The following is a 21,086-nucleotide window of genomic DNA, read 5'->3' as shown; positions in this document are numbered from 1 at the left end:
TGTATTAACTTAAATCCCCCCCTTATGTTTTATTTGGATACACTTATAAATGTTCAGAGATTAAATTGATATATTGATGAAAGTTTAGGGTTTAAATTGCAAAGTTTAAGGTTTAAATTGATATAATCCCCAAAGTTTAGGGGTATAAATTAATATTTACCCTAATATATATATATATGTGACATGCATTAAATATTTAAAAAAAAAAAACAATTATAAGGTATTTATATATGAAAATACAAATAAATCCAAATATATCTTTCAAATGTTGTCCAAATTTATCTATAATATTATTTCTCACTCGATTCATTCACCTTAAATGATCTTTACTCAACTTCAATTCAATTATATTATTATATAAATATTGTAGTTATAAAATATTAAAAGCAAAACTTAATGAATATTTAAGTGAATAGAATTTATATATTGTTAAATCCTAATTGGTTTCAAATGTACTACATATTCATATTGCAACTCAAAAAATATTTAAATATACAACTTTGAAAATTGAAAAATATATAAATCTAGAATCTAGATATTAAAAATTTTAAAATTTAGAATTTAACTAATACATAAATATACCTATTGCAAAGTAAAGAAATATTAAAAATGAAAGAATAAGAAAATGAAAAGGTCATGAAAATAAAATAAAAATAATTAATAAAAAAGAAAATTGGCGACAAATATGGGCTTTGAACTTAGGATAGTCAGATAGAAAAGCATTCTTCACTGATAACCAACCCAGCAAAAGTGACACGAGTCATAATTGAAACGATTTAATATAATATGAAAACAGAAGAAACTACTTTCTAAATTTTAGAAACGTTTCTTAAATTTTGAAAATAAAAAACGGGATAAATTATCAAACAAGACTATTTTTTATAAAATGAAAAATAAAAAGGAGAAATGGAAACGTTATTGCAAGGACTCCTTGTAAACTTCTTGTAAACCTTGTTGAAAGATCAATGATCATGGAGAAATATTTGAGATGTGGAAATCAATTTTAAAATATATTTTAACCTTGTATGATGATCCAAAGCCAAGCATACCTCAACTAATTAAGGGATTGTATCAATGACTTAAAAGGTAAGAAATTTAAAGGAAAAAAAAACCTCCACATATACAATATAGGTATGACGTGGATGTTGTATTGTTCTCTTCACTTTTAAAACAAGACTATGAGATCATAAATAAGGAAATAATTATTTTTTAGGTTCAAAATCAATTTTAGTCGTTGAATATTCAAATTTGTTCTATTGTAATTTAGTCTTTTGAAATATCAATTTTGGTACTTGAACTTTTATATTTGTTCTCTCTCTCTTTTTTTTTAAAGAGAAAATATGTTAAAAAGCGGGAGAAAAACTAAATATAACCAAGGTCCTTTAACAAAGCAGAGAACATCTTGTTTGGGAAAGATCAAAATCAAAAGAGCTCTTTTGACCCTTCAATCGAGGAAGAGACACTACAAAAAAATATCACGAGGAAGTCAAGCTTTTGCGATTATGGCAACGACATAAGCTACGAGTCCTATTACAAAACGAAAACCTCAGAACATTCATTTGAGGTGTAAGGAAAAGAATACTATCAACAACATTTGACAAGGAAAAGAATACTATCAACAACATTTGACATCTCTGATAAATCCACACTATCCTTGTTTAGGATTTTGATAATCTCCAAAGAATTTAACTCGACCTCCAAAGAGGGCAAGCACTCTAAAAACTTGTCGTTGATACTTCTCAAGCCTTCTAAAATTGTTAAACTTTCAAGAGCTTTCACTGACCATCTATTCACCACCTTGAGACTTGCCCCAACAAGAGATCCTTGAGAGTCTTGGGTAATCCACCCAAGGCCACCTCTGTCCTTTGACTCACTTCAAGACACAATCAGAGTTGAACTTCCAACAGTCAGTTGGGGGAGGGACCCACTTTCAAAGACTCTCATGATCTCGAGCCTATTAACCTTTGGATAGGGGACTCTCCACATCTGAATGTCAACCAACGCACTCTCTACTCTCCTTTAAAAACCTAAAGATCAGCTTTGGAATGATCCAAGGATTTTGTTCTTTAAACTTTTAAAATGTCAATTTTAGAGTTTAAGTGTTTATAGAATAATTGTTTTAGTCAATCAGTACTATATTATTATTTTTTAATTTAATATCTACTTTCCTAATGCTTGTCACTAACTTATGTGACTTAAAATTATGCTCATATTAATACGTCAGTATACACTCGAAGCTACATCATTAATTTGCCAAAAGAGAAGTGTAAGGATCAACATGATTATTTTAGAAGTTCAAGAAATAAAATAGACATTTTAAAGTTAGTAGACAAAAATAGAATGAACTTAAAAGTTTAAGAACCAATCAACTTTTTGAAAGTTTCAAAACTTGAGATGATATTTTAACCTTTATTTTTTTTTTGTTGTTATTGTTTTTTTTTTTTTTTGGGAAAGAAAATGCTATATTTCCAATTACTTAAATAAAGATTAAAACTTTTTTTAATAAAATTATGCAACCAACAAGCTCTAATTTGCCCTAATTTTATCAAGCTCTCTCGTTCTCTCACCCTCTCGTTAAATTGCACTCCCGTTTTTTGCACTTTCGTCCTCTCCTTCTCATTCTCTCATACTTTCGTTCTCTCCCTCTTGTTTACAACACAAACTGAATAGAGGGAGAGAAGAATAAGAAGAAGACAACGACGACCGAAGAAGAAGAGATGGTCTCACTAGAGAAGAAGAAACAAAGGAAAAAAAAAAAAGAAGAAAGAAATTAAAGAAAGAGAAAAAAATAAACAAGAATAATTTTGTAAAATGGTTGGATGATGATGTAAACAAGAGGTCAAAATTCATAAATTTTAAAATGTGGGACAAAAATCATTTTATGCCTTAAAAATGGATCTTTTAATCAATTATCTAAAAAAATTTGGGATGTGAAAATCACTTTTAAAACATATTTTAATCTTGTATGCCAATATCCAAAGCCAAGCATACCTCAACTGGTTAAGAGATTGTATCATTGACCAAAAGATAAGAGTACCATCTTCACTTTATAAGTTACAAAAAAAACAAAAAAAAAAATATTACCCCACATATATGATATGGGTAGGATGTGGTATTGTACTTTTGACTTTTAAAACAAGGCTATGAGACCACAAACAAGAAAATACTTATTTGGATTGGGAACCCCCCATCCTCCCCTCTTCTAATACATTGGAAGGAGATGCATTATCTTCTTAAAAAAACACACACACAGAATACGTAAAAGTGCTATTAAGAACTTCACCACTTCATACCTTTTTGGCCAAAGAATTTTCAAGATAAGTAGAAGAGGATCCCGCAAAATTACCCATACAGTCACCAAAAATCATTGCAAGAACATTTTCCTTCCTTGAAATGATGATATCTCGTGGCATCACGGACCACGATTTCTCTTTGCTTTATATCACTAATGAATTTCAAAACATTATGACAATCTCCACAAATGCGAAGATTTTTCACGATTCGAATAATCGTCCCAGGAACAGCCTTGAGAAGTCCATAAGCCACAGCCAACCTCTCACTATGCCAAAAGAGCTGCTTTTCCTTTTCTTGTGGCTCCATGTCATGCAAAACAAAACTAGTGTTAGGAACATAGCCTCTTCTTCTCATTTCTGCATCTAAATCCTTCAGTAGATTGAAAATCTCATCCTTCATAAGATGACAACTCTCCCCAGCATGAAATACTTGGCTCTCCTTTCCAAAGTCAATGCTACTATAACCTGGTTCCTTTCTTACTTCCATAGAACTCATCAACTTTCTCACCTTTGAAACACTTTCCCACATTTCAGCTCCAGCGTAAACGTTTGACAAGAGTATGTAGGTCGAAGGATCTTCAGGTTTTAAATCCAACACATGATCAGCAATTCGAACTCCCATTTTCAAATTATTATGCCGCTTGCATGCACTCAACAACGATGCCCAAGTAGGCTCATCAGGTTTAAATGGCATTTCATTGAGTAGATTCTCTGCCTCATCAAGGTGTCCGGAGCGACTCAGGAGATCCAATAAACATGTGTAGTGCTGGAGAGAAGGATTGATCCTATAATCAATTGTCATAGACCTAAATAATTCGCGACCTCTACTAACTAGGCCGACGTGACTGCAAGCATAAAGTAATCCAATGAAAGTCACTTCATTTGGCTTTACTCTGGAAAGAACCATCTCATCATATAAGGTTAATGCCTCTTCTGCTTTGCCATGTTGAGCAGTCCCAACTATGATTGAAGTCCAAGAAATCACATCCTTTCGTGGCATTCTGTAAAAGATATCCTTAGCTGCTAATAAGTCACTACATTTAGCATACATATCCACGAACGCATTGCTTATATACAAACAAGACTCAAAGCCAAGAGCTATAACCAAGCCATGAATTTGCTTTCCAAGCTCCAGAAGAGCCAAATTTGCACAAGCTCCAACAACACTTGAAAGAACTAAAGGGTCTACAATATCAATTCCTTCTCTTCTCATCTCATTAAACAAAGAAAAAGAGTAAATTCCATTCCCACTTTGAATCAACCCCGAAATCAAAGCAGTCCAAGAGAACAAGTTTCTCATAGGAACTCGCTGAAAAAGCTCAATAGCCTCACATTTCCTCCCACTTCTAGCATACCCAGAAATCATAGCAGTCCAAGAAACTGAATTCTTAAACAATATGGAATCAAAAACGGCACGAGCATCATCGGGTTGCGCACATTTAGCATACATATCAATCAAAGACGACTTAACAACCTCGTCATCACAAAAAGAAGACAGCATAAACCGAGCATGAACTTGCTTACCTAGCCGCAAATACCCCAAACTGGCGCAGGCCCTGACAATACAGGCGAAGACAAAGTGATCAGGCTGCAACCCATCAAGCGTAAACATGGTATTTAGCATTGAAAGGGTCCGTCGGGGAAGAATGGCTTGGTTATGGGCAGTGAGAATCGAGGCCCAGGAGACATGGTCTCTTTGGGGCATTTCGTCGAACAGTTGGAGGGCTTGTGGAATGAGACCGCATTTGCCATATACATCCAAAAGGGTGTTTGGGAGAGGGCCCGATTTTTCGAAACCGGCTTTGATGATCTGAGAATGGAGTTTTCCGGCGGCTGATGCCGATTGGCGTCTGGTGCAGAGTTGGAGTTCGTGAAGAAAATGAGAAATATTCATTCATCACTGTTGTAGCTATGCAGATTTAGCCTTAAGCACAAGATTCTCCATAAAAACCAAAACGGCAGGAAAATTGAAAGGAATGATCTTATTAGTTATTTGTGAAGATGAAATGTGTTTCTAAGAGTAGTACCCCTAGCCCAAAGAAACATATGGATTTCGTTTTTTAAATAGTCCCAACCCTTAAATAAGTTCCAAATAATCATCATTGCTTCTTCAATTATAATAATTCCGACAAAGAAAGTAGAGCTTCGACGAGTCCAACAATAACAATGAACTTTAGAGCTTTTTTAATAGAAATCGTAGGTTTTCCATTAGAAATATGAACATTGACGCTCCAAAGTCCACTTCTTCCATGGTGAAGGAAGCATTAGAGTTAAGCGTACACGAGTTACCCTATGGAGACTTCTAACAGTTGTTGCAAATGTAATCAATAATTGAACGAGAGGACGTTTGGGCTTAAGAAAATTTCAAATATCTTTGTGAGCATTATATGTATTCATTTCCTCGACAAACTCCCAAATTCATTGGATAAGATCAAACTACATCTTCTTGACCATACAAACACCATCAAGTTACGATGGTTCCAAATGCCAGCAACAATCAATGCAAAGATTTACATTTCTCTTGAAGTTAGAACATTTAAGACATTATAAAAAAAAGAGAAGTAAAATTAGCCTATTTTGTGTTTATATAAGAAAAATTAAGTTCATAAAAATTGTTTCGTCACGCATCTTTATCATAGTATTGATGTAATATTAAATTTGGCATACTTTATTAACTTAAATTTTTTGCTTGGTTATTGATTTAACAATCTAACTTTGTTTTGTGTTGTTACTCATTTTACAAACAAAAAAAAAACTTGATATATATATAGACATATAAACTTTATTTGTTTTTAAATTTTTGTTAAGAATTAAAATGTCTTTTAAGAAAGGTGAAAAACATGCAGAAAAAAATTAGAAAAAGCAAGTATAATTTAAAAGAAAGAAATACAAAGAATGAAATGAGCATGTATATATTGATTTACGGAGGCTATATGCGGGTTAGTTCTAAAATGATTTTTTTAAGGCTGTTAGGTCTTTTTTTTTCTCAATAGAATACCACATACCTTGTTGCTAGAGATGTCCAATTTTTTCACTGGACGGAGTTCTTACTTACCTTGTAATTGTTGCTAACCGATATTATATGCTGAGTTATGCTTACTTTAACCGGAGTTGTTAGTTGTTTAGTATATTAGTAGACTTGATTTTTGTTTTTTAAAAAATGCATAAACTAGTCTTAAATTACGGAGTTTTCTATAATTATACTCTTTTAATTTGCTCATGTAATTTGTTAAATATTCTTAGAGAAGAGAACAAATCTGAATTGTAAGTTTTCGAGTGGTAGAGTTTAGTCATTTTTTTCTAGATTAGATCATTTCAAGGGTAGATTTTCGAGTTTAAAGACGTTAATTTAATCAAATAATAATCAATGATATTTTGCTCACATTAAAATTTTGTTGAGAGGCTTTAATGTTATGTGACGAAAAACAATGAGAAAAAATTAATTCAACAATAATGATATTAAGTTCTAGAAAGAAAAAATGAAATCAAAAGACATATGACTAAATAATTAAGGAATAAATACTATATTTAATTTTTATAGTACATCAACGTACGACTTGGGAATTGAACCTACGACTTCAAAAGTAGTATTACATATTAACTATCATTAAGTAAACTCAATTTGACAATCATATATTTAATGTAGAAATATACATTCAGTGTGGTACGATTCAAATAAGACAATGATTATCGAACTTACTATATCAAGAGAAGTTATGAATGTCTCCTAACATTCATGCTTAGATTAGACAATAAGAATGTTCATGGTATGGAGTGGGAGAGGATAACTTCTCTGTCCCCCATTTCATTCTTTGTCCGGCAAAATTTTCATTTAGATTTTTTAATTAAAAACAAATCAAATCAAATAAATATTATTTGAAGGGTTTTTTTTAATCTAATTGAATATCTAGCTTTCACCTAGAAAAGTCTTTTAAATGCTTAATTTCACATGAGAAATTATGCATATATAATTACAATAAATAATAAAAAAATATAAACATAAGGTAAACGGGGTGGGGGTGAGGACAGGGAGAATAGGCTTTTAAGTCTTAAAGGACGATGTCTATGGTACTTTGAAGTGCAAATTTACATTTATTATTGTTACATTATACAACATTAGAAATTTAATCTTATATTTATATAAATGTATGTGTGTGTATTTATGTATGCACATATGTTGTTTGTGTGTGAGTACACACTACGATATATATATGTGTGTATATATATGTATATATGTGTATATGTTGTATGCATGAGCTCAACACGTAGTTGTATAAAATTTGAGCTTTTAACCTCTTAATCGAAAATATACGGCTTAACTAATTGAGATATGGTTCAAGTTGACGAATAAGTTTTGTTTTTTTTTGGGGCAAATTTCAAAAATCACCCCTGAAATATGGTGCTAGTTGCAATTATACCTTCAAACTTTTAATTGTAAAAATTAAATCCTCAAACTTATATAAATGTTAAAATTGGGCCTGCAAACTTAAATGGTAGAAACCATGGTGTATTTGGGGTGCAAAGTTAAGTTGAGTTGGATTAGAGGTACTTGGTGCAGTCTTTTGTAATCTAAAAAACTCTTGTTTTTTGTTTACTATTTCTGTTTGCTTAACTTTTTGTGCAACTATTTGATTACACATATTTTTCCTAAGTTTTCCAATAAGTAACCAACTTAAAAAATTTACATATATTTTACAATTTTGTGCATGTAACTTTTGTACTTGAGTTACACAAAATATTCATGTTTCATGATAACAATAAAATTACAATGTTAGATATGTTTTATATCCATGTTAAACTAAGATTTCATATGTTAGAATTGAAAGATATCCTCATTAAAGAAGCAAACTTTTTCTTTTTTTTTCCTTTCTTTTTTTGCTTTTATGAAATAGAGAAACAAACTACTTCAGGTATCTTAATAACTTAACGGGACTTCAGGTACCTTAATAATTTTACGGGTATTTAGGCCCCAACTTCAAGTGGGTGGGCTATATAGCTCACTCTATGTTTGAGCTCCAATAATAATAGTTTGTTTTTCAACTATTATAACCTATAATTAACTAGTATTACTATTTCAAATCTTTCTTCGCAGTGTTTATTATTTCTTACCCATCCTCTCTTTCTCTCTTTGTTATAGTATATACTATTTTCTACTCAAAAAAGTAGTTTGCATCCCAAATACAAACTATTATAATCTAAACTAAAATAAAGTTTGCTCCCCAAACATAGATTATTAATAATATCCACACTATTATATCTCACAAACTATGATAACCAACTCAATATCCCAAATAATATCCCCATAGATTATAATCAGGGTGATATTTTTTTAGTACAACAACACAAATATATGGAGATTTTAATATCTAATATCCTCTTGGTCATAACACGTGTCTAAACTAATTGAGTTGATTCAATATTTTTTATAATTTTTTGCATATAATCATTGTACTTGAAGTATTTTTTGTAATAAAATCAACAAACTTACGACATATTTTCATGTTTGTGGAATGTATAAGTAGAAAATGAAAAAAAAAAAAAAAAAAAAAGAGTAGATGGTCAAGGGATTTAGGGATTTTTATAGCATTTATGTCAAATGGTAGGTTATGATTTATCATATAGATATATTAGTTGTTCTAGAGGATTTGTATGTGTTACTATTCATAAACATGACTAAAATATTATGTCTAAAATTAAAATTATTATTCATACACACAAAATATTATGTCTAAAATTAAAAATGCATGTTAGAGAAAAATGCATCTATTTGTCTTATTTAAAAATGCATCTCAATTTTTTTAAAAATAAAAATGTATATGTTATATAGGTTTTTCTTATGAAACTTATGTGGAAATTCCACTTCATTTATTTATTTGTAACTACACACGTTATTTTTTAACATGTCATTTGATTTTCTTTTAACTTAAAAAAACTTGAAGTAGAGTGTGTTTTAATTGCCTAGGAAAAAAATGTTTTTCAAAAAGTCATTTTCATTTTCTCACATGTTTGGCTGCATTTTCTCAAAAGTATTTTTATACACAAGTTTGTTTGATTTAATCTATTCAAAGTGTTCATGTTAATGTCAAATTACTATTAAAAAAATGACAATTAAACTAATAATTTTAAAATTATATTTAAAAATAATTATACTGGCCAAGTATTTTTTTGTTTTTATTTTTTATTTTGAGCATATAATCAATCGAGTTGGTCATTAAGTTAGTTGTTGGAGATAATGAACAAAATTGTCGATCGGAATTGGTCATCGGAGTTTGGTCGTTGAAGGTGGTACTCATTAAAGGTCGTTAAAGGTGGTACTTGTTGGAGGTAGTCGTTGGAGCATGTCATTGGAGTGAAGTGGTGATAATTGTCGACGTTGGTTGTACAAAACTTGGTCGCCTGAGGTGGTACTTGTCAAATGTGGTCACCGAAGCATGTCAGCAGAGTGAAGTGACAGTAATCGTCGATGGTGGTTGTTACTAGAGTTGGTCACCAATAGTTGCTAGTAGGTAGAGTCTTTTCAAACATCGGAGACAATGATAGTTGGGTTAAGTTGATAATTTTTACCAACTTAATAAATAAGTTGATAGTTCAAACATTAAGTTGAATTGAGTTGGTGAAAATTACCAACTCAACTTGGTGAGCTAAACACCCCCCAAATGAGATATTCCCTCGATATATTTCAGATGTTGGCTAAAAAATACCGAAATCCAAAAACGTGTTTCCCTAACAAAAAAAAATTATTGTGCATATGTCCTTCAGTTGGGGAGAGTTTTGTCTCCACATAAATCCAACAGGGAATGAGATCAAAGCGTTAAATTGACAAATTAAAGAAAAGATCACGAGTATATAAGTGAGAAACAATTATCTCCTTGGGCATAAAGTCTTTTGGATGAAACCAAAAGCAAAGTCATGTAAGTTTATGCTCAAAGTGAATTGTAGAGATATTAATTAGGAGAGTTATTGTCCTATCATTTTAGGGTCATTTGATAACCATTTGATTTTGTTTTTTAGTTTTTAAATATTAAACTATAAACACCTTTTTTACATATAAATTTCTTACTAAATTATGTACTTTCGACTAATGTCTTAAAAAATCAAGTCAAGTTTTCAAAACTAAAAAAAGTATTTTTAAAATTTGGCTAAGAATCTAAATCTTTTACACAAGAACTATGAAAACCATTGTAACACCCGAGCCCTCACACGATTCCTTAATTTGAGAGAAGAACTCAGAATTAAAGTCTTGAAAGGAAAAAGTTGTTGGGTTATGTGTCCTAAAACTCGCAGTTTGAAACTTTAAACATATTTTATTCACAATAAATATATTATTGAGATTTTTTCAACAAAGTTGTTATTGAATATGTAAATTGCATTTATAAATTCCTAACTCAAATAAACTAATGAACCCATGGTTATAACATGAATACTTAAATTTTATGTATAGACATAAAAATGGATCAAGTTTTAGTACATAGCCAAAACGGTCTATAAGTATATGGATAGGGTTGAGTACCTTATCCAGAGGACACTATGAATGTGACATACTTTGTATATTGATACAAACGATGTGATTCCAAAGTCCTTCGTGTGGAGACATGCAAGTGGAGGCATGCTATGCAAAAGATGTTTGCATAAGACCGGACCATAAAATAGTCACTTTTCTTTATAGTGACCGTTCGCTGTCAAAACTGAGTATTTCAATTCGATAACCTAAGGTAACTCAATCTCCATTCTGAGCTAACTATGAACTCCTATTTATTCAATATTATCCTTTAATCTGCATAGATGAGAGTAGCTCAACATCGTCGCTCAATAAGCCTCCCATTTTAGGGGTAAGATCAAATAGATAGCTGGGGACATAGTCCTGCAAGACGGAATTCACTTCTACCCGTTTTAGGATTAGCATATTGGTTGTTCCCTTAAGTACTAACTCTTGGTCTTGTACAAAGAGGGACCCCGCCTTCTCTATGGCTGAGAGGGACTTGGTTTATTGATAGGACCACAAACCAATTGTTCATTAGAGAATTAGTGGAACTTAAGAAGCAAGATGTATTACAAAGGTAAAAAACTAATTTTGACCTAGCTGTCAATACAAACAACCTGTTAAGGATCGACTTACTGATTATGGTTAAATCAAGTGGACAAAAATATATCTATAAGGAGGAGAGTGCAACTACTGAGTTATAGTGGAGTGTCTCGGTAGTTACCAAATATTGATTAATTCAGTTTAAAAAGTTTAGCCAATTAATCTCAAGTTGTTGGAGCTCATGATCTGTAGGTCCATTAGGTCCCTCTACAAGCTCATGATCAACTTTCGTTAGTTGAATGTCACTCCCTCAATTGGTATCAAAGAAATTTTAAGCATTCAATTTATGTTAATTTTAGCATATAGTGGGTGATTATTCATATGATGGATGAATATATTCCAAAAATGGATAATTTGATTTTGGCATCAAATTCTTTTTCGATCTGTAATAATTACTGTAATTGCTCGATGTTTTATGGGTTTTAACGTATCGTAAAGGACCTATAAATTTGCTAGAGTTAATAGAGTTGATTTTAGGTTGTAATTGTTTGGTTTCGATGAAGAAGACAACTTGATTTTTGAAGTTTTTTGCTCAAAAACTTGAGAAGATCCTCCCAGACTCAGTCCTTGACCCGTTGAGTCGTTCTGTAAAGTTCCAGCCATCTCATGAAGTTGCACTTCACCCATCTCATGAAGTTCCAATTGTCCTATGAGTTCCAGTCGTCTCATGAGCTCTAGCTGTCCTGTGTGCTCCAGCCATTCCGTTGTGCTTCAACCATCTCGTGAAGCTCCAGCCGTTCCATGAGCTATAACCATCCCGCTTGTGCCAACTGCTCCGTTTGACTCGCCCGCTCGATTGAAGTTAGCTCAACCAGTCCAGATGGTCTGAATCGATCCGATTCGACTGGTTTGACCAGTTTTGACCGGTTTTTACCAATCTTTTGGATTTTTGGAGCTGGTTCAAGGGGTTTTCAAGTGACTCGAGCCGGTTTGAAGTTTTTGAAGGTAGTTCCAGGTAGTTTACTATTTATTATTATAATAAATTTAGCTATTTGCTAGCTTATGATGCCAAAATCAGTCCATTTTTAGTGTGGTTTATTTAATTGTGCATTATGAATGCATGAATTAAATAGTTTATCTTGTATGTGCATAAAGCATACCAGTAGATTTAAAATCTCACCATAGGAAGCATGTATCATGCATTGAAAGTATGTTATAATATGTTATATTATGTAGTATGCATAATTTAGGGTTTCATGTATTTAATATAATTGTTATATTAAATTATGGAATGCTTGATGTATGTTATAGCATGTCTGTATTTTATAAATCGTTATAAAATGAATTAGACTTTTTAAAATCTATAACAAAGATAAGATGTATGCTCATCTAGGATTAAAAATAACAACTTGTTTTATTAGTTAAAATAGGTCGTTATCTTGTAAAATTCTGGTTACAAACTCAACTGAACTATAATCCTATCTAAGGTTGGAAGTACTTAAGTTGACGGTTTACGGAACACCTACTACCTGGAGATTATAACCAAATTTTGAGTGTCGTTAACCCAAGTAATAAAATGGTTTTATCACTTAGACATCATAGGATAAATCCAAATATAATCGTTATTCTTGGTTAATCACCTAGACTTAGGATGTTTTTAGTCGGAATATACCTAAGTAAATAATATACCCAAACAAATAGAAAACTTCAGTGGAAAATTAATAATATATATGATATATTGTTTTTAGCTCTCACGTTCCTAAGAGTTCACAACGTGAGATCCATTTTTAGCTTCGTGTTACTTTTACTGCGACTGCTCAATTCGAAAAGTGTTTGCATGATCAATAACAAGGTGAATAGGGGAAGTATTTTATAGTAAGTGGGTGAAGAAAATGTGTCAACATATCCTACGGTCTTTTTCATTAGTTTGAACTGTGAGATTCTTATGTTGCACCTACTGTCGTCTTTAGGCGACATTAGCTAAGTTGTTTTTCAGCGACTATCCCCTCGAAGGGTTGTAACATAGGATTCGGAACAACAGAAAATTAAGAAATGAATAGGGTTTCTTAGTTTCGTCTTCAATATTGTCTTCCAATTCTGATGTTTGTTGATACCGTTCTATAAAATCTGAAAATGGAGAGTTACACTTACAAGAGCTGCTAAATGTTAGTAAGTTCTTCATCGAAAACGGTAACTAACTAAAGGAATAAAAAGTTGTTTTAAAATTAGTATTTAGTCAAGAATGTCTTACTTCAATGAAGGTATATTTGACTGCCCCTCAGTAGCATTTATTCTGACTTACTAAAGTATCATTGTAAATAAATAATAAAATTTGGGTACATTATTATTTTTGCTAAAATGAGTAGTCAATTCATAATGCATAAATAATTAAACATACACTGAAATAGACTAGTTTTGGCATTCTAAGCAAGCAAACAAGCTAATTATTATATTAATAATGGAAAAACAACATCCAAAAGCCTCTAGACTGCTCAAACCGACCCGAATCAGACCTAAATCGCCTAAATTGGACCTCCAGGGCTTCAAAATAGGCTGAACCAGTCAACCAAGACCTGAACCGATCAAACCAGTTCAATTAAACCGCTGAACGTTTGGTGCGTGCACGAACTGGGCTGAGATGAGCAGCGTTGCAACACTCCATCCTAGCATTGCAACGCCATGGGATGTCACCTTTCTTTTTGGGTTGGCTGAAGAACAGTGTTGCAATGCTGTAAGGGTAGAGTTGCAACGCTATCTGATAGAAGCTTCAAATTTGAAATTCTACAGTTGAGTATGCTTCGGATTTTCTTCAATTACAACCTAATTGTTACTCTATTGACTCTAATAAATTTAGAGACTCTTAATTGCACATTAAGACTCATAACCAAAGAGTCAATTACAACAATTACTTGTAAATTGAAGGGAAATTTGGATGTCAAAGGTATAATTTATCCATTTCAGCAACCATTTCATGCAACTCATGAAAAACACCCACCATGCTAAAATAACGCAAATTGAGTGTTTAAAATATGCTTTGATACCAATTGATAGAGTTAACAGGTAATAAAAGGAAGCAATTAAGGATCTAAGCACTCTAACTACATCAATTTTAGGCAATTAGCATGCATGTTCCTAGTTTTCGACATATTAGGGTTTAAGATGAATACCTTTGATGTTTCCTCCGAATTGCTTGGATTCTCCACAAATCTTTTCTTCAATCTATACAATAGACCACCAAAAGAGTCTTCTATACTAATCTCAGGCCTTAGATTGAGTAGTGGAACTCAAATTGAGAGGAATTGAATGTGGGTATTTTAGAGTTGAACAAAAGAGAAAAACCAGATTTTTCCTCTTTATAATTTTTAATTTATGATTGCATGAATCCCTTAATCTAATCTTTAAACCTCAATATGTAGAAGTTAAACATGTAGATCAACTTAAACAAGAAAGAGCCACTTCTAAGTTAAACATGAGATGTGACACAGAAAATATGGGATTATCCTACTTTCCATTTTAATCCAAATATTAAATGTGAAATTAGGAAATTTGAAAAATAAAAACAAATTAAAAACTCTAAATTTCTCATATTCAAAATTAATTTGGAATTTCATAATTTCATAAATTAATAAACTAAAGTAATTTAATTAATTTAATTTATATCAAATATTAGATTAATATAATACCTCAATTAAATATTGTCAACTCTCTAAAATCAAAATGTTTAATTTGATAATTAAACATCAATTATATCAAATATAATAATCCAAACCCAAAACCAAGTTTGAATTTCCAAATTCTCTCAACACATTATTCTAAGGTTTAATCCGATTTACGAGTTAGTAGAGGGACCTAATGGACCTACAGATCATGAGCTCTAATTATTTGAGATTAATTGACTAAACTCTTTAAACCGAATTAATCACTATTCGTTAATTATCAAGACATACCACTATAGCTCAGTAGTTACACCCTGCTCACTGTAGATATGTTTCTGTCCACTTGATTTAACCATAAGTCGATCCTTCACAGGTTGTTTGTATTTACAGCTAGGTCAAAATTACCGTTTTATCCCTATAATATATCTTACTCCTCAAATTTCCACTAGTCCTCTAATGAACAATTGGTTTATGGTCTTACCAATAAATTGAATCCCTCTCAGCCACGAGAGGGTGGGGCCCCTTTGTTCAAGACCAGGAGTCAGTATTTAATGGAATAACCTATCTACTTACCCTAAGATGGGTAAGAGTGAATTCCATCTTGTAGGACTATGTCCCCAGCTATCTATCCGATCTTACCCCTAAAATGGGAAGCTTCTTAAGTGGTGATATTGAACCACTCTCACCTATGCAGATTAAAGGATAATCCTGAATAAACAAGAGTTCATAGTTAGCTCAGAATTAAGATCGAGTTACCTAAGGTCATCAAATTGAAATAGTCAGTTTTAATAGTAAATGGTCGTTATAAAGAAAAATGATTGTGTCCGGTATTATGCAAACATCCTAGGATGCCCTCATTAACATGTCTCCACATGAACGACTTTAGGATCACATTGTTTGTATATTGATACAAAGCGAGCCGCATCCATAGTGTCCCCAAGATAAGGTACCCAACCCTATCCATATACTTATAGACCTTTTTGGTTATATACTAAAACTTGATCCTCTTTTATGTCTCTACATAAAGTTTAAGTATTCATGTTATAGCCATGAGTCAGTTTATTGGATTGAATGAATGTTATTCAATAACATCTTAATTGAAAGATGTCTCAATAATATCTTTATTGTGAATAGAATATGTTTAATGTTTACAAACTGTGAGTTTTAGAACATTCCTAACATTATGCTACCACCTCAAACTGGACAATACATACAAGATAAGTTGAAACTAAAAGTCACAGGAAAAAAAAGGTCTATACGAAAGAAGATTTATAGTGATGAAATGTTACAAGACCATCTATAGAAGAGGTAAGCGTCCAAAGGAAAAAAAATCTCTACGAGTTATTTTCAAGTTTAGCATAACATATTTGAACACCTCTTAAACTAATGAACACTTCATTTATATCAAAAGAAACTTTGTACATATGTTCTAATAAACAGAAGATAGAGATCAAGTTCTTTTTCATATTAGGTACATAGTATACATTTTCCAACACAATGTAAGCATCTCTAAAAAATAACTTAAGATCTCTCATTGCTTGAACCAAAATGACTTCATCTGTTCCCACCTTGAAAGTCATCTCATTCTCCATCAACTGTCTCAAGGAACTAGTTTCTTGAATGAAAGTGCAAATATGATTAGCGGCGTCTGAATCCAGTATCCAAGTTAAATAAGAACTTTCCACTAAACATGTTTTAATTACAAGTAAATCAAATTTACCTTTTTTTTCCTTTTCAGCCTTCTTTTCTGCAAGATATTAAGGGAAATTTCTTTTTCAATGTCCATCCTCGTTGCAGTGAAAACACTTTCCTTTTGCAACTTTTCTTCTTCCCTTTGTCATTTTTCTTCATTTGGATACTCTTATCCTTTGAAGGACCAGACTTCTTTTCATAAGGTTTTGTACCAGATGTTGATCACTTATGAAATTTTTTTTTGTTAACAACATTTGCTTCCCCTTCTTGATTTTAAATTTTCATCAATGATTGGTAAGTCTGGAGTTTATTTAAATGAGTTGTCAAATTTTATTCGATCTTATTCATCACAGCGTTTGTGCGAAAAATTAGGGAACTCTTCGGAAGAGATTCCAAGATCATACTGACTTGACTATTTTCGTCTACGACAACACTGTTTGCTTCCGCTATATTGAAATGGACCATCGTATCCAGGATGTGTTCTCTACAGAGGTCTCTTCCTTCATACGGGAATTTTAAACGTATTTAATAGCATCGTATCGTACTGATGAGGATGGCTGTCCAAACATCGCCTATAACGATTCCATGATCCCCCTAGCCGTGACCATGGTTTCATGATTTTTAGTAAGTACATTAGATATGCTCACTAAAATGTAGGCTCGGAACTTTTCATTAGCCCTAACCCATCTGTCATAGGCATCTCGAACACTTCAATTTTCATTTGAACTAGGAAGAGGAGGACATTCCTCCATTAAAATGAACCTCGAATCATCTACAACTAGTATTGTATTAATGTTTGATTTCTAGTTCGAGTAACCCTCGCCATTCAATTTATCGGAAGCTAATAGTTGGATAATCAAGTTCGACATGCTGAAACATAATCAAATTCTATCAGAAAACTTTATCTAAATCTAAATTCATTTTAGCAAAAGTAATAATGTACCCAGATTTCATTATTTATTTACAACGATACTTTAGTGAGTCAGAATAGATGCTACCAAGGGATAGTCAAATAGTCATTCTCTAAAGTAACACATTTCTTGACTAAATACTAATTCCAGAATAACTCTTATTCCTATAGTTATTTAGTTACCGTTTTCGGTTAAGAACTTACTAACACTTAGTAATTCTTGTAATTGTGATCTTCTATTTTCAGATTTCATAGAACGGTATCAATAATCTCCCGAATTGGAAGAGAATGCTAAAGACGGAACGAAGAAACCCTATTCATTTTTGAAGTTTTAGTTGTTCCGAATCTTATGTTACAACCCTTCGAAGGGACCGGATAGTCGCTAAAAACGACTAACTGCCTAAAAAAGACACCAAACACAATATAAGAATCTTACAGTTCAAACTAATGAAGAGACCATAGGATATGTTGACACATTTCCTTTGCCCACTTACTATGAACAACTTCCCTTATTCACCTTGTTATTGACCCATGCTAATACTTTTTCGAATGGAGTAGTCGAGGTAAAATCAACACGAAGCCGAGCATGGATCTCACGGTGTGAACTCTTAAGGACCTGAGAGCCAAAAACAATATCTCATATATACTATTAATCTCCTACTGAAGTGTTCTAATCTTTTGGGTATATTCTTTTATGTAGGTATATTCCGGCGAGAAAACATCTTGAGTCTAGGTGAATTATCCAAGTATAACGATTATAAATGGATTTTAACCTACGATGTCTAAGTGATAAAACCATTTTATTACCTTATATCACTCACGCATGCTTATAAAACTAGGTTAATAATGCTCAATAATTCGGCCATAATCCTCAAGTAGCAAGTTTTCGTAAACCGTCAACTTAAATACCTCTAGCCTTAGAAGGAATATAGTCCGATTGAAGTTTTACAAGATAATGACCTATTTTTAACTATTAAAATAAGTTGTTATTTGTTAACCCTAAGTGAGCATGCTTCTTATCTTTGTTATATAATTTAAATTTCTAATCCATTTTATAATACTTTATAAAATTATAGACGTGCTATAACATATATAAAGTATTCCATATTTTAATATAACAATTACATTAAATACATGAAATCTTAGATCATGCATATTATATATTTTAATATATTATAACATACTTTCAATGCATGATACATGCTTCCTATGGTGGGATTTTAAATCTACATGACATACTTTATACACATACAAGATTTGGTTTAATTAAACATACATTCATAATGCATAAATAATTAATCATACACTCATACATTCATAATGCATAAATAATTAATCATACATTGAAATAGACTGGTTTTGATATCCGAAGCAAGAAAATAAGCTAATTATTACATTAATAATAGAAAAACAACTTCCAAAAGCTTCTGGACCGCTTGACCGACCCGAACCAGAGCCGATCCGCCTAAACAGGACCTCTAGGGCTTTAAATAGGCTAAACCGATCCAATCGGTTTAGTTGAATTGCTATACGTCTAGCACGCGCATGAACTGGGTTGGGATGAGCAACATTGCAACGCTCCATCCCATTGTTGTAACACCACGGGATGTCATCTTTGTTTTTGGATTGGTTGAAGAATAACGTTGCAACGCTGTTTGACAGAAGCTTCAAATTTGAAATTCTGCAGTTGAGTGTGCTTTGGATTTTCTTCGATTACAACCTAATTGCAACTCTATTGACTATTTATAGATATTTAATTGCACATTAAGACCCATAAACAAAGAGCCAATTACAACAATTACTTGCAAATTGATGGAAATTTTGGATGCCAAAACTATAATTTATCCATTTCAGGAACCATTTCATGCAACTCATGAAAAATACCCACCATGCAAAAATTAAAGCAAATTAAGTGCTTAAAACTTACTCTGATATCAGTTGATAGAGTTAGCATGCATTAAACATGAACAATTAAGGATCTAAGCACTCTAATTATATCAATTTTAGGCAATTAGCATGCATGTTCTTGGTTTTCAACGTATTATGGTTTCAAATGAATACCTTTGATATTTCCTCCAAGTTGCTTGATTCTCCACAAATCTCTTCTTCAATCTATGCATTAGACTACCACAAGAGTCTTCTCTACTAATCTCAGGTCTTAGATTGAGTGGTGGAACTCAAATTGAGAGGAATTGAGTGTGGGTTTTTTAGAGTTGAACAAGAGAGAAAAACTAGATTTTTCCACTTTGTAATTTTAAATTTCTAATTGCATGAATCCTTTAATCTGATCTTTAAACCTCAATATATAGAAGTTAAACATGCATATCAGATTAAACAAGAAAGAACCACTTCATTTTTCAATTAATTTAGTGGCATGAGGTGTGATTATAATGGAAAATGTGGGAATATCCCACTTTTCATTTTAATCCAAATATTAAATGTGAAATTGGAAAATTTGAAAAATAAAAATAAATTAAAAACTTTGAATTTCTCAAATTCGAAATTAATTTTGAATTTCATAATTTCATAAATTAATAAATTCGTAATTTCAATTTCTGTATTAGACTCATATGTTGCTCGAACAAGATTAGCACTTCATAGGCAAGCAACAACTTCTAATGCAAACAAACTTGAAAATGAAGATCAGATAGTCAATGAACCCCCATTTGACATAACAATTCTGCTAAAAAGAACAAGAGGCCCTACAAAGATGAAGAGAATAGCCGTTAATAAACAATCTGATAAACAATCTAGAGTGAACCTTGGTTTCAATAAATATGGACAACCCATTGGGGATGAATCAGTAGGATTAGTTTCTTTTCTTGGTCCACTAGTGAGAGAGGTTGTACCAGTGAATTTAGAGAATTGGAAGAAACTACCTACGAGGTTGAAAATTGTGTTATGGAATCTATCCAGGTATAAAGTTACTTCATTTCATTTACATAGTTTAAATTGAAGGCACATATCATTTTCTCCAATAATAACTATTTTATACTTTAGTCAAGGTACAATGTAGATGAAGATTGGCAAAAAAAAAAAAAAAATCCAGAAGATGGGTAGATTATGGAGGAATGGAAAATCTCGCCTTGTAAAACAAATTCAAGATGCCCCAATAAATGATGTACTTTTGAAGCTAATGTCTGATAGTTTGCAACTTGTAGATGATTGGATGGACTTTTTGAGTGAAAAACTAGTACAAATTTCATGGTATGAAAATCTCTACTTCAAAACATGCACGTTAACATTTTTTATTATTACTTTAATATAAATATTGGACGACTTTTATTTGAGTAGTTTAAAAGTGAAAAGTACAAAGCTATGAAGAAGAAGCAACTTCCACATACATGTAGTAGGAAAAGGTATGCCCGTTTAGCTAAAGATATTGTAAAGATCATTATTACTATACTTCAATTTTGCTTTAATATTGTGTGTGAGTTCATTTTCTTAATCTTATTTTGTAGAAAAAAATAGTTCAGATCCAACTTTAATCACAAGGATTGCGTTATGGACAA

General features: G+C 31.9%; 1 protein-coding gene across 1 annotated transcript; it reads right to left on the bottom strand.

Moving 5' to 3' along the window:
- Positions 1-3,016: 3,016 nt before the first annotated feature.
- On the bottom strand, positions 3,017-5,529 carry LOC120090055 (pentatricopeptide repeat-containing protein At4g14050, mitochondrial). The gene has a single exon (XM_039047541.1). The coding sequence runs from the start codon at positions 5,185-5,187 to the stop codon at positions 3,355-3,357; it is 1,833 nt and encodes a 610-aa protein (XP_038903469.1). The 5' UTR covers positions 5,188-5,529; the 3' UTR covers positions 3,017-3,354.
- Between the last annotated feature and the right edge of the window lie 15,557 nt (positions 5,530-21,086).

Source organism: Benincasa hispida, chromosome 11 (assembly GCF_009727055.1).
Source record: "Benincasa hispida cultivar B227 chromosome 11, ASM972705v1, whole genome shotgun sequence".
Taxonomy (NCBI): Eukaryota; Viridiplantae; Streptophyta; class Magnoliopsida; order Cucurbitales; family Cucurbitaceae; genus Benincasa; species Benincasa hispida.
Note: the sequence above shows the minus strand (reverse complement) of the source record. Positions and strands in the feature narration are given on the sequence as shown.